This window comes from Mus caroli, chromosome 16 (genome assembly GCF_900094665.2).
Source record: "Mus caroli chromosome 16, CAROLI_EIJ_v1.1, whole genome shotgun sequence".
NCBI classification, from domain to species: Eukaryota; Metazoa; Chordata; class Mammalia; order Rodentia; family Muridae; genus Mus; species Mus caroli.
In genome coordinates this window covers 56616160-56631590 of record NC_034585.1, presented here as the reverse complement: position 1 = coordinate 56631590, position 15431 = coordinate 56616160, and the positions used below count along the sequence as shown (strand labels likewise).

General features: G+C 35.7%; 1 protein-coding gene across 2 annotated transcripts in view; it reads left to right on the top strand.

Moving 5' to 3' along the window:
- The window catches only part of Epha6 (EPH receptor A6), an 882350-nt gene that overhangs the window by 138690 nt on the left and 728229 nt on the right, over positions 1-15431 (top strand). For both annotated transcript variants that reach the window (XM_021184474.2, XM_021184473.2), the window contains one exon: positions 13629-14292. In XM_021184474.2, coding sequence (XP_021040133.1) covers positions 13647-14292 — 646 coding nt within the window. In that variant the 5' untranslated portion in view covers positions 13629-13646. The remainder of the gene's footprint in view (positions 1-13628; positions 14293-15431) is intronic.

Here is a 15431-nt window from a genome sequence, read left to right as displayed (position 1 = left end):
GAAGATATGGGCACAGGGGAAAAATTTCTGAATAGAACAGCAATGGCTTGTGCTGTAAGATCAAGAATTGACAAATGGGACCTCATGAAACTGCAAAGCATCTGAGTTTAAAATTCTTAAATTCTTTCCTCTTCATTAGTCTTTTTTTTTTTTTCTGTTGTGTAGGAACTATCACATCTTCAAGAGACATTATGTCCCTACTTGCATTAGCATGAACAGTTTGAATATTCTTTTACTTAACATTTGATGTTTGCAAGAATTAAATTTTCATAATCTGCTATACTTAAGCCATAAGATTTTTTAGTTAAATTAGAAAGATAATCAGTCTGAGATATGAACTTCCTAAGTCTTTACCACGAAGTCAGAGGATTCGGCTGCATGTGCAATAGTTCTTCTATATTAAAGTAATTCTCTAAAAATAGCTCCTTAGATATTAGAACACTTTCTCAGATTACTTATCTGATAAAGAAATGCATTCTGAATACCTTTTCTCCCTCTTCTTTACCCTAACTTGAACACAAAGACACATGGTATATAAATACAAATATCAAGGCAGAATTCTCAACCTGGATTTATATGCCAAACGTCTCATGTTCTGGTATGATACCCAGTGTGTCACCTGGAAAGTCCCGGTTTGAGCTATCTGTAATCAAATGTCCTATAATTTTCAAAATAATATTAGTACCTTAGGAGAGGAATTAAGCTTGTGTATTTTTCAGTCATGTGTTGCATTTAGAATCTTGACTTAGCATACCATCAGAATATGAATATTAGGAACAACCGGAAATTATTGACTTCATTTTATATTCAACAATAATAAGAACAATTCCCTCTGAAAGGTGATACAATGACCAATATAATTCAATTTCTGTTCTTATAGAGTGTACTTTCTATCTATAAATACTTTGATTTAAAGTCCTCATAAGAGCAAGAATTACTTTCCTTATATGTTTTAATACCTTTTTACTTATAATATATTCTTGTTTAAATTCATGGTCTCATTTTTATTAAGTATTATACCTAACATATGTACTCCGTACTCATTCTGTACAGGCTAGTCTTATGCCAACTTGACATACAAACTAGACTTATCTGAGTGGAGGAAATCTTAATTGACAAAATACCTCCATAAGATCTGGCTATAAAGGATTTTCTTAATTAGTGATTGATAATTTCCAGCCCATTGTGGGTGGGTTGTTGCGTCCCTGGGATGGTGGTCCTAGGTTCTATAATAAAGCAGGCTGATCAAGCTAAGAGGAGCAAACTAATAAACAGCATCTATATGTGGTCTCTGCAACAGCTTCTGCCTTTGGATTCCTGTCCTGTTTGCGTTCCTGTTCTGACTTCATTTGATGATAAACAGTGGTACTAAAATATAAACCAAATAAATTCTTTCCTCTCCAACTTACATTTTGGTCATGGTATTTCATCATAGCAATAGAAATCTTAACTAATATATTTTTTTATAGTGTTACCTGTATGTGTATTTTCAGGGCTAACCACACTGGATAACTAGTAGGGTTCTCTTCCTTGAAGAAGACTATTTTTCACTTTCAACATTCTGTATTGTAGTTCTTTCTGTTTGAGGCCTAGCACCTATGTTAGTATGTCTACTGTTGTTCTTATACAGATCATTTGTAGACAGTCATATCAGTTCAATTTTATGGTTGTAGATTCTGACATTCCTAGGAAACACAGTCTCAAAGCAAACTGTCTGATTCTCTGGTTTTCACAATCTTTCTGCTTGTCTTCTGAAATGTTCCCTGAGTCTTGGGTGTTGGAGTTGTTTTGAAGATCTATCCATGGGAATGGGCCCCATAGCTCAGCATTTTGATTGGTTGTGATTTTTCTTATAGGTCTCTGTCCATTTCAAAGAGAAGATTCCTTTATTAGAGGTGAGGATTACACTAATCAGTGAGTAATTAGAGTATATTTATAGGTTATACTGGTTTAGGGAAACTGTGTCTATAGATTCTTCTTCAAGATCCATGATTTCACTCGTCTGGAGTAGTTGGCTAGGTTTCTACTAGCAAGCACTATTTCCTTGTTGTTCAAGAGACTTTCAATAATGGGCTTATTGCTTTGCCCTTGGTTTCCCATCCACAGGTGGCAGCAAGTCCCTATTGCTGAAGACATCATGCATTTCAAATGTAAGACCCAGAAGCTCCTGATTTCATGTTTCCTCCATGACAACTAACATTCAGTGTAGTAGAAGATGTCATGCAAGTTTCTAAGGGGGGAAGCAAACAACGGTCCTATCTAGCTATAGCATCAATGAGCCTCAACAATGGCACTCACGACACAATAACCATAAGAGTGCAATAGTGGAACTAAATGGTAACCAACAGAAATTTAATTGGACTTAAGAACAACCAAAGAAGGAAAGAATCCAAGTAGTTTTAACAACATCACTTCATTGTGTGCATGTACTTGTGTGTGTGTGTGTGTGTGTGTGTAGTGTTGTTTTGGTTTTATGAACTCAAGTCAGTCACATTCTTTAGGTCAGTTCTCTCATTCATTATGCAAAAACTGGGCTTTGTTATATCTGACAAACAAGAATCAATATAAATATGATTTTTCTGTGCTTTATATGTTTGGAAAGTCTTGTGAAACATGTGTTGCAGAATATCTGATCACATTGTAAATCTGAGATTGTGTTATGTTGTATACTCTCCCCTTGGGACATACCTTTAATACTCTGGCTAGAATATAGACACCCCCTTAGTACAGACCTTTAAATCTCAAACAATGAAGCCAAAGTTCCTTTGTAGAAGGAAGCACCCATGTTTGAAAGTAATGTCTAGTTGAGTGGCAGACAAAGTGATGAACCAGAGAAAGATCTGACAAAATAGGATATACTCAACTCTCATAAAGAAAGGAGAAGTTACTTAAGACCAAGCAATGCAGAGAGCAAAGGAAATTGGGGTCAGTTTTACTGGGGCAGTTTTACAAAGACGACTTACAGGAGAGAAGAAACTAAACACATGTGAATACAGAATACACCAGAGAATGAAAAGGGGCCAAACGATTAGAGCAGACTGCCAGAGTCAGTTGGAAGCCAAGCAGAGAAAAATGTCAGAGACCTAAAGAGAAGCCAGATTGAATCAGTCAACTTGGAGATGAGCTTGAGCCAGAACAGCTGAGTTGACCAAGCATCCAGAGTTCAGAAAGAACTAGAAAGGGTGAGCTCATTCAGCAACAAGCCTCACAGGCTGAAAACAGATGTAGGCAGTAAGCCTCCAAGATGACAGTTGTACAAGTGAATAAAAGACATGTTTGCAAGCATGTTTAGGTATTTGTGTATTTAATATAAGGCAGAGCAATTAAGATCAGTATTTGCCATTTTCTTAAAGTATTAATCTTATAAATATAGTAAAATGGTACTTCCAGCATCTTATTTACTAACTGGTAATGTAACAACCTCAACTTTAGATTTTAGACATTTTGGCATAGAGAAGATGGACTATAGAGAACTTTTAATCTATATTAATATTTGACAGTCCTTAAATGGAATAATCATTCACTACTAATGGACAGGATCCTTATTGCTATGATAGTTAGGCCTACTGACACCAAAAATCCAAAAAAGTAATAAATATATTCATAGAGCTTGGTCTCAGCTGTACTCTTCTAGATACACCACTGAATTTCTACCTTTTATTAAATATCTTTGTAGTTGTAATAAAAAAGTTTTATGTTTGCCTGAAGTGATATAGAAATGCATCTTCACTGGCTACATTTTGCTTTTTGTTTTATTCTCTGAAACTAGCTATCATTTAAATGCAGAGTCTTCACATTTTTGCTGCAAAAACAGATTTATGTTATTAACTACATGCCTCGCAGCAGAATTCAGGGCACTAATTTTCTAAGTTTATATCAGTATATTGACTCAAAGTGAATATTTAAGTGGTTCTGGGAAAAATATTATATTTGAATATGAAGAAGTTTTAAGAAGCATTTCTTTGATAGGGAATATTAGATGCACACAGTTTACAAATTAAACCAGAACAGAGCCACAGAATAGCATAACTATGTGCCAGCAGTGACTGTAATTTATTTAGCTTCTACAAGCAAAGAAAAATTCTTGGGACAAATGAAGTTTCTCTCACTTCTCTCCACTCTCAGACATTCTTTTCCTTAGAATGAATTTGAAGATTCTCTTGCTTAGGCTCCCTTTCCTACTGAAGATAGCTACTTGAGCAAAATTAAGTATGATCATATACTACAAAACATTTAGGAATAAATTTTGTAGAGAACTTAATAAGAAATCAGAGATTTATCATGTGTTTTTGTTCCTTTGTTGTGTCTTTCTACCAATCTATAATGAAAAATACAATTCACTGTCTCATTTGTATATTTATCATTTATCTGACAATCCATTCTCAACAATTTAAAGGAGTATTTGTTTTGGGGAGTTGTATCATTTCAGTTATGATTTATTGTATTCTGTCTCTGATTTTTACTCCTTCATCACAACCAAGTATTGAAAATAAAGAAAATTTTCTGAATGTATTACACTTCCTAATAACATATATTCCTGGTTTGTTAGTAACAAACTAGAAATAAATTGAAAGCTTAATAATTTTGATATTAAGGTAAATAAGAGTAGCCAGTTATTTCTTTTTAACTTTTTATTGATTTCTTGTGAATTTCATATCATGTACCCCAAATCCCACTCATCTTCCTGTTCCTTCATAGCCACACTCTACCTTTGCAGTTTCTCCCCCAAAGAAAATAAAAAATAATAAAAATATCATCGTGGAAACTGTAATATATCATAGTGTGTCCCCTAGTATATACTTTTGTCCATACTTTTAAATGTTAACTATAATTATTGAACCATTTTGAAGCCTCTGACTTCTGCTGCACTATCAATATAGATGCTCACTGAGACTCCTCTCAGATATTCAACTGCTGCCCTGTATCACGAAGATCCTGAAGTTTGGATCTGCAGAACTGGCCCCTTCATGTACTCCAGCTTTTCATAGATGGGGTAGAATTTGCACTGGGCCAATCAAAGCATTAGGTCTGGGTCTGGGTAGCTGCTGAGTTGGTCTGCATGCCAGCTGTAATGAACACATACCACCAGGGGGAGCTGTCCAATCCTGGGAGCTAGCTCACCCAATGCCTCAGCCAAAATGGAGCCATCTCTCCTGCCCTCTGGGCTGGCTCACATGCACCCACACCTCCAGAGGCAGTTCTACTTTATTGCCCAGAGTAGATACAGGCCAACTCTCTCAAGTGCTGCAGCTGACAAGGGGCAGAGCCAGCTCCCCTGTCCTCATGACCTTAGAGCCAGCTCTCCAACCCTCACATCCTCAGAGCACAGCCAATTATTTTCAATGGGCAGAGAAAGCAGAAGAAAGTGAACAAATTTGATGGTGAATACACTATGTACTGTAAGTACTATTCACTTAGGGGACAGACGTACAACCAAAACTCTTCTCTCCAGCTATTTCATTCTTCTGTGCTATTAAACTTCTCTGTTCCCTATATTTGCATATGTAATATCATATATATATATATATATATATATATATATATATATATATATATATATTATTTGTAGGATATATGATTTTTGTGCTTTCCATTTAATGGTATTTCTTTAAAGTATTATTTATATTTACCCAAGGAGCCATTTTCATGCATATATATAGCATACTTTGGGCTTAGCAACAATACTTAATGATTGTTCTCCTTCTTTAATTTAGTCATCTTTGTATTTGTTTAGGGTCTTTATGAATCTGTGGTGTGATCCCCTCCAGTTGATCTATCATTTGGCTGTATGCTTTATAGACATTCATATTTATGACTTCCCTTAGAAAATATTAATTTTTCTATTCCACCGGTATTTTCTATTTTCAAAGTACGCTATCTGTTTTTTGTCTTAACATTACATTTTATATCTTGATTAACATTTATATTTCTGTTCAGTTCTGAAGATTTCAGAACGAAAAAGCATAAATTTGAGTAATTCGTGGTAGTACTTTGAAAGTGTAGGTCAACTTCCCTGTATATTATCAGAGCACTCTATGCCTAAAAAGGCCACTTGATTGCCTCATTCTATTTTCTGAGGAAAGAAAGCAATTTGAATCCTTAGCGACTCCCAGTTGCTTTTGGAATTAGTTTTCTTGTTCTAGGCTTCTATGCCTCAAAAGGAATTCAGCTTTTTTGGCCTACTTTATTCAGCTTGTTATGGAAATAAAACATCACATGTGGGTGTGGATTTTTAAAAGGAAATTCCAGGCATAAGTGGACTAAGGATTGTTCAAAGTTCTGTATAATTCACACCACTTTTGGCAAATGCACACTTCAAATGGCACTGCGGAGAGATAATTAGTGGAGAAATATTACTATATGAAGGAAGGCTCTAACATAAACATGCATTTTCTGGGTAAATTTAACCCTGTGCTGTATGCATATAGTAGGTAAAATGGGTTATCCCTACTTAAATCAAACACATAACTGGTTTTTCTCCAGTGAAACATTTACATATGCACAAACTAGGTAACAATAGAAAAACCTCTGGATGAAAATAATGATGCCTTTTGTTAATTCTGCTGTTAAGCTGGTCAGTTCTGTCAGCTGCTTGCTTTTATGTAATTGTTACTGAAATAAAACACTTCTATCCCTTTATGCTGTGCTTTCGTATTTATTCTAATTGTTAAAACTTAATACTTTATTAACTCTTTAATTATGTCATTAAATTGTGTTTTGACCATACCCCCCCCATTTTTACAGAGGACTTATAATATAAAAACAAGAGTTCACTAAAATATAGTATAACCAGTATCTCAGCAGAGCAAAATGCAAGCCCTGAATTCTTCTACAGAGGAGAAGGCCCTCAAGCTTCATCTTTTCTTATATCCTAAATGAATAAAAAAATAATTTCATTTTGTCATATAACAGTTTCATCATTGGGAGTTTATTGTTTGGATTGAGACATAGATATGTAAATAATGTATGATGAATGAAAGTTTCTTGGCCTAACTTTGCTAGTGAGATTGTTGGAAAAAAAATTAGTTGTTTTTGGTATGTTGTTTCAACAACATTTAAAGATCCACGCGACTATTTGGAGAATGCCATGTTGGATATAATAAAATGAAGTTAGTGTGTCCACAGGACAATGATTAAGAATATGTGGAAGGAAATTTGCCAAATTCACGAATCTCAGAGAGGAAGTCCTATACCGCCAACAAAAACCAAAATAAGAACAACAAAACATAGGACCTTTATCAAGTCATAGTACAGAGCAGTTTGTGTCAGAAACCTATATGGAGGTATCTTATGGAAAGGCAAAACTTCCAAAAAACCAAAAACAAGCAAACAATGGAAAATACTATTTTTTTTTGTAAAATAAAAATTTTAAAAAAGGTGTTGATATACAATCACCGTGGGATTTGTTTCCACACTGTCTCTAATACCTGATCACTAGACCAGAAAGTTGTAGAGTGATGGGAATTGTTTTCTTGAATCCATGTATCAAACATTGTGTTTCTGTGAGCAAATGGACCAACATAGAAAAATGTAGAGAGAGACATAGCCTGTGAAACAGCCTTACAGGTTGAACTTAAGGGCTGGTGGATTGGGAATGTTCAAATCAAGATGAACAGGAAGTAAAACAACACAGGAATGGACCACCAAAAAGTTTACAACTTTAGGGAAGAATCCCTTACTTCAAATAGTTCCGACCCCCTATATTTTCTATATTTTATATTCTCCCAATAATGCTGCAATATTATGCTTCCATCAAGAACTTACTTACCAGGCAGTATCCTCATGGCCTAATCCACTTGAGATTTGCCTTCCAGGGCACACTGAGAATATGTTTTATTAATCTCTTATGTGTTCCTTTATCCATTCATGTTAACAAAAGTAATCATACTTTATGAAGTTAGAATTAGGAAATGTTGCTGGGCAGTGGTGGCACTCGGGAGGCAGAGGCAGGTGGATTTCTGAGTTTGAGGCCAGCGTGGTCTACAGAGTGAGTTCTAGGGCAGCCAGGGCCACACAGAGAAACCCTGTCTGTCTCAGCAGCCCCCCCACCCCCCCCCAAAAAAAAGGATTGGGAAATGTTCAGGGCTGTGGATTTAGTATTAGTGTCTGGATGTATGAAATACAGGTCCAAAACCCAATCCTTTTTTTTCTCTATAAGAATTATCCAATCTTTAGGAGTTCAACATACCCAATTTCTAAACTCCTAACATTTTAAAATATTTCTGTAAGAATTTCATTCAACATGTTTTGGTTATTTTCAAAACCCGAGTCTTCTTACATAGTTTCCTCTTCCCCACCCACCCAATTTTATGCCTCTCTGTTTTTAACCCATGAAACCAAATTGTGCTACCCAAATATTTGTAAAAGTGTTGTATTTACCTGATATAAATGTTGTCTCTGAACAATACTGCTGAATATGTTCATCCTCTCTAGTTCTTTCTGAACTCTGGCTGGCTGGTTCAAGTCAGCTCTTCTGGCACAAACTCTTCTCCATGGTGACTGATTCAGTCTGGCTTTGCTAAGCTTCTCACTGAATTGCTGTGCTTGGCCTTAGACTAACTCTGGCAATCAGTTCTAATCTTCTGACTGTCTTATTCTCTGGCTCGAACTGCCTCTGCTGACCTGCACTGAAATGCATGAAGTCAAGATTAAACTCAAGTCCACTGTGCTGCACTGCTTCTCCTGACTCCCCACTGATGCTCAGAACTCAACTCCACTCAACTGCCCTGACTGAACATAACTGACTTCTTCTCTGTGCACTGCTCTCAATAGCTTCCCTTTGCTGTGCTATTCTCGTGAGGTTAGATGTATCCTGTCTCTGACTCACTCTATCAAATCTTTCTCCGTACTTTGCCTGCTCCTATATTAGATATCACTTTCAAATATGGTTGCTTCCTTCTACAAACTAATTTTACCTTAAAAACATATATTATGGGTTGTTTGTATTCCAGCCAGAGGTATTAAAGGTATGTGGTCTCTTGCCAGAACAGTCACATTGCTAGATTAAATTTCCTCTACAAATATTTTTTAAAGCATGGGTAAATTTCTAATTACATTTTATTTATTTCTTATGGATGACATGTAATGTTTGCTCACACTTTATCACCAACTTACCCATAGTGTAGAACTTTGTTCCCAAATGAAAGTAGCTGAACATCTACATCTATACTTGTAATAAGTTCAGACTCTATCTTTTTTGGTTAAAATATCAACATATTCATCAATCAACTCCTAAAATATGAAAATAATATATCTAAAATGCTGCATGACTGCCTTTTGTGTTGGAGAAAACTTTATATTACTATTTATATAAATATATTCTATGTTGTAGTGTGTGTGTGTGTGTGTACATGCACATATATTAATACATCTCTTGATGGTCACCAGAGAAGGTTCTATTTGTAGTAGATGATAATTAAAACAAAGACCTCCGATAGGACAAAGAATAGAGAAAAAGGAGACTATAGATGCTCAAACATAAGTGGGACATCGATATAAATTATTCTCCTCTCAAGGCTCAGGGAATATTGCAGAAGAGAGGAAGAAGGAAAGAGAATCCTCTGGACACAGTAGGGTAGATTACACTTATGAACTCTGCATCTCTGACAGCATAAACAATCACAAAATCTCAAGCCAGACTAAATCCCAGAATGAAGACAGAAGTCAGACTCAAAGGCTTTTTCCTATCCAAGGAACTATTGTCAATTGATAAATGCTGAAAACTGGAGATTCTGTTTTCTTTAAGTGTGTTGAAGGCTATGTAGATGACTGTGATCCATGCTGCTGCTTGAAGCCATGTTGATGACCTTGGGCTATGATGCTGCAACCTGAGCCATCCAACAAAAACCATGTGGCAGTTAATGGTCTGTATTGTTACTTATATCCATGTTGATGTCTATGGGCTGTGCTACCAATGGAGAGCATGTTGAAGTCTGTGGTATATTCTGACACCAGAGGCCAGATGAATGTCCATAGACCATGCTGTTTCTTGATACCATGCAGAAGTCCATGCTCCATGGTCATGCTGACTGTAAAGAACAAGGAAGATACTTCTTTAGTGGTATTGATGACTGCAAACTCAGAGTAGAGAAAGAAAGACATAGAAGGCTTCAGTGACAAGTCTACCTTCATCCTTCCAACCCCCCAAAAGTAACAACCTAGACAGGAAGCCATTAAAGTGGACTCTTAAATTGTGATAGGATGCCCAAGTGTATCTCTCCAAAATAGATGTCTACTGGTGGAGGTAAAGGTGGCACAGGACTCACTTTTTTAAGGGGCTGGCCATTGGGAGTTTAACCAGGCTCCAGGGGTGTACATTTTTAATCTTTTTTTTATTTTGGCAGGAGGTCCTAGGGGTGTGGGGGCAAGCAAGGGCAGATAGGGTAATTGAGGTACATCATGTGAAATTCTCAAATAATCAATAAATATATAATATACCTATACATGTACATATACATCATATACATTATACACATCATGTGTATATATGCACATATATATATATGTGTGTGTGTGTGTGTGTGTGTGTATATATATATATATATATATATATATATATATATATGCATTGTGTGTTTGTGTATGTGTTTTGTCCTTGTTAAGTTGACCATGCTTCAATCAAAGGACACACATTGAAGAATATACAGGTAGGACAGATTGGATTTGATGGGTAAAAAACAAACCAAAAAAATACAGAGATTTAGAAGAGAGAGAGACTGGACACATGCTGAGGAGAGAATAAATATGATCAAGGCACCTTATATAAAATTCTTAAATTATTAATATTAGAGATAAAAGCATTATCTGATTCAATGGAAAAAATAAATGTGAATTTTTCAAACACAATGCATCCATATGCATAAGATAGCACATGATTTTTCATATTGAGTTTAAGAAACTGTATAAACAAGTGCTTTTTATATCTTTATTAATAATGTGAAATTGGAATTAACTTAGGTACCAGGTTTACTGCTAAATTTGATCTTCAACAATAGTCATAAGACATATATATTGAATTTTAAATTTTAATCTATTCACCTAAAATTAGAATATAAATTTAATGATGGTCTAAATGTATAAGATACATTTAGAATTCAATATGAGTAATGCAATTTTTATTTAATATTTTAGGTATATTTCTTTTGAAAAGATTGAATTTATGATTTTTGTATAGTAGTATGACCTAAAAGGCATAGTTTCTAAGCACTAAAATAATTGTGGCCTCTGAAAATTGTAGAACTAAGATTAGCTACTACGTGAGTGTACAGAGCACATATATCTTGTTTATGAATTTTTTCAATAAAAATTCATTATTTAAATCAATCTTCAAACATGTTATTTTACTACTACATGAAGATAACTTCATAATAACCTGTGTGTCTAGGCATATATTCAAAGCATTTCAAATCCTTATTACTATGAGGAAGGATGAGACAATCTCCAGGTTGCCAGCTGGTGACTTTAGTCAAATACACTTTCATGTCACCTACTCACACTTTCTCTATTGAGTCCCACAACGGACTTCTCATGTATAAGCTTATCCCAGACCCAGTGTAAAGCTTTGGATCTGTGGTCTAGAAAAGCCATTGAACATTTGTGTGTTCAAAGCATGGTAAGTACTTTTGTGGGATGATGGACTGTGACTATGCCCTGGTTCTTCCCTCTTGAAATAAATTATTTAGTTTTATAGCAGCCTACAGCTGAGAACATACAATTCAGAGACTTTTGATTTTAAAAGAATTTTTTTTATTTAAAAAGAGATTGTAATATAAAGTGTTTAACTTTAATAGACTGGAGAACTTTTAAGTTTGGAAATATTTTGTACTGTTAAGTCAATATTAATGTGTAATCCTAGGGATCAACAAGAAGGGAAACATTGTGGATTAACAGGGATGTGTTTTTATGTCAAGTTGATCAAGGGTCAATTGTGCTTTAAAGTTTTATATCAGGTTGACATGAGGTAAAATCGTCTATGAGGAGAGATGTCAATTAAGAAATTGCTTCTAGCCGGGCGGTGGTGGCGCACACCTTTAATCCCAGCACTCAGGAGGCAGAGGCAGGTGGATTTCTGAGTTCGAGGCCACCCTGGTCTACAAAGTGAGTTCCAGGACAGCCAGGGCTATACAGAAAAACCCTGTCTCAGAAAACAAAAAACAAAAAAACAAAAACAAAAAAAAAAAACAAAAAAAAATTGCTTCTATAAGATTGGGCTGCATGAAAGCCTATAAGATATTTTCTTAATTAGTGATGGATTGGAAGAGCACAACTGTTGTGGGTGGTTTTATCCCTGGGCTTGTGGTCTTAGGTTCTATAAGTGTGAGCAAGCCAGTAAGCATCACTCCTCCAAGGCAGCTCCTGCCTCCAGGTTTGAGTTCTCATACTCACTCCCTGTGATAACGAATTCTTATATGGAACTGTGAGAGAATGAACCCTTTCCTCCCAAAGTTGTCTTTGGTTATGGTGTTTCATCACAGCAAAAGTAACCCTAACAGATAGCACTAGGTCTAGTACAAACTGAACTTGCCGTCAAGAAGACAGAGAAATTCTATGTGGCCACTTTTTCTCTTGTGTTTTCCCAATTCTCAGGACATCTGTGGATTATTCAAAATGTTGAAGCTGGCATAATGATAGTTGGGTTGTCTATTTGACTGCTTGTCCTTTTGCTCGATAGCTGTTAATTATAAAGTCAAACTACTCTCCTCGACTCATTGGTCTGTTTTCTTATAGCAACCACACATTTGAATTACCACACAATTGAATGGGCACTTGCCTGTCAATCACTAATTAAGAAAGCACTCTGCAGCCTGATATTTTTGATCTACTTTTGAAATTAAGATTCTCTCCCCTCCAATGACTACAGCTTGTATAAAGTTGCCAGATAACTAGCCAGTTAGAGGATATCCATCTCTATCTCAGAATGACCATAGAAGTGTTGACTTTCATACTGGCTAATACATCTCCCTCTGTGACAAAATATAAATTACAATATAGATTGGGAAACCACTAAGCACTTTTAATAGACCTGGTGATTTTGATCAGATAATGCTACTTTAAATTCTGTTAGTCAGCCCAAATATAATTTTATTTTTATTCGGTTTATATGTTTGTGTCTCTGTGTACATGTTTGCACTAGAATTCAGATACTCATGGAAGCCAGACAAGGGTGTCAGGTCACCTAGATATAGAGTTAGAGGTGGTTGGGAGTTGTTTGATGTGGATGGTGAGGACTAATTGAGGGACCTTTCCAAGAGCAGTGGATGTTCTCAATTGCTGTGTTATCTCTCCAGCTCTCTCCCCAGAACAGTCATGACTCCTTTAGGTGTACTTTAAAAACATGTATGCTTTAATACAATCCTATAAACAAGAAATATTGCCTATCTATTTTACAGTTGAGAAAACTGAGGATGTTAAAACTGCTTTGGTCATGTTATAATGACGAAGGAAAGATCCCCGAAGAGTAGGTTCCATAATCTCAGTCAAACGTTCATGGTTACAAAGCTGCTTTGTCGGCATTCGGACAGTTGTGTTATATTGGTTCAACTCATTTTTCATTTGCTAAAACATTCTTAAGCAATTATATCCCTTAACTGCTGTGGTTTTATGATCTTTTCATTCTTTTCTTTTTGCAGTGGGATGCCATTACTGAAATGGATGAACACAACAGGCCCATACATACATACCAAGTATGCAATGTCATGGAACCAAACCAGAACAACTGGCTTCGTACTAACTGGATCTCTCGTGATGCTGCACAGAAAATTTACGTGGAAATGAAGTTCACACTGAGGGATTGTAACAGCATCCCATGGGTCTTGGGGACTTGTAAAGAAACCTTTAATCTGTATTATATAGAATCCGATGAATCCCATGGGGCAAAATTCAAGCCAAGCCAATATATAAAGATCGACACAATTGCTGCTGATGAGAGTTTTACTCAGATGGATTTGGGTGACCGCATCCTTAAACTCAACACTGAAATCCGTGAGGTGGGGCCTATAGAAAGGAAAGGATTTTATTTGGCTTTTCAAGATATTGGAGCATGCATCGCTCTGGTCTCAGTCCGAGTTTTCTACAAAAAATGCCCCTTCACCGTGCGGAACTTGGCTATGTTTCCTGATACCATCCCAAGGGTTGATTCTTCCTCTTTGGTTGAAGTACGGGGCTCATGTGTAAAGAGTGCTGAGGAGCGAGATACTCCTAAACTCTACTGTGGAGCTGATGGGGATTGGCTTGTTCCTCTTGGAAGGTGTATCTGCAGTACAGGGTATGAAGAAATCGAGGGTTCTTGCCATGGTAAGATGCAAAATTCAATTAATTTGCCTTGTATTTTAAATTGCTTCTTAAAAATATTAAGAATGCTACTATGCTTCCTCATTGTTGTCGTTGAAGAAATTGATTTCTATTAAGTATAAGAAAATGTTTGATATTTGGTTTTTCTTTAAATATGGAAAACGTATATTCCTTTCTATTAATTTCTAAGATTCATATCATTTTTATAGAGGAAAACAATGTCAAGTTCAATGGATTATTCACCTTTGCTAGTACCAAGTGAAATTTTTACCTGCATTAGATTTTTAGTTTCAGTAAGGATTTTTGTGAAATGTAATTGTTAAGAAGTAATAACATTGCAAAATGCAATTTAAATGGAAAACTATAACTTTCTTACTATGATTACATGGAATAACAATAAGAATGTTTTTTCTTTCATACAAATCATCTTAGAGAGTCTAAGTTTGGAGGAAGCTTAAGACAGGGTTTCTCTGTATAGTCCTGACTGCCCTGGAACTCACGCTGTAGTCCAGTCTGGCTTCAAACTCATAGAGATCTGTCTGCCTCTGCCTTCTAAGTGCTGGGATTAAAGGTATGCACTACCAACACCCAGCCTATGGAGACTTATTAATCAAATAACAATATATATTTAACATTTTGCTTAGCTTTCATAAGGAACATTGATTTAATTACATTTAAATTGCAATTTCATAGAATACAATATATAAATAAATTACCTTGAATTTAGTGGTGTACTATATATGTTCTATTCTCCATAAGTTATTCATAGAATTTTTTTCTATTGACGTCTACACTTGAATTACATTCATATGTGTTTGAAAAGATGAGAGATTGAAAGGAAGAAAAAGTTTCTTTTATATATGTATATGCACATATGTCCATATATAACAAATATGTGCATATACATATATATGTTAAAAGTGAATGTTCACAAGTTTAATCTGTAAGACACATGGCTTGTTGATTATTGCAAATTTCACTCGAGCGTTAAGTATTGGGCATGTTTACTGTTGGAAAACATTGGTGGTGGCTTGAAAAGTCTTTTGCAGCCGGGCGTGGTGGCGCACGCCTTTAATCCCAGCACTCGGGAGGCAGAGGCAGGCGGATTTCTGAGTTCGAGGCCAGCCTGGTCTACAAAGTGA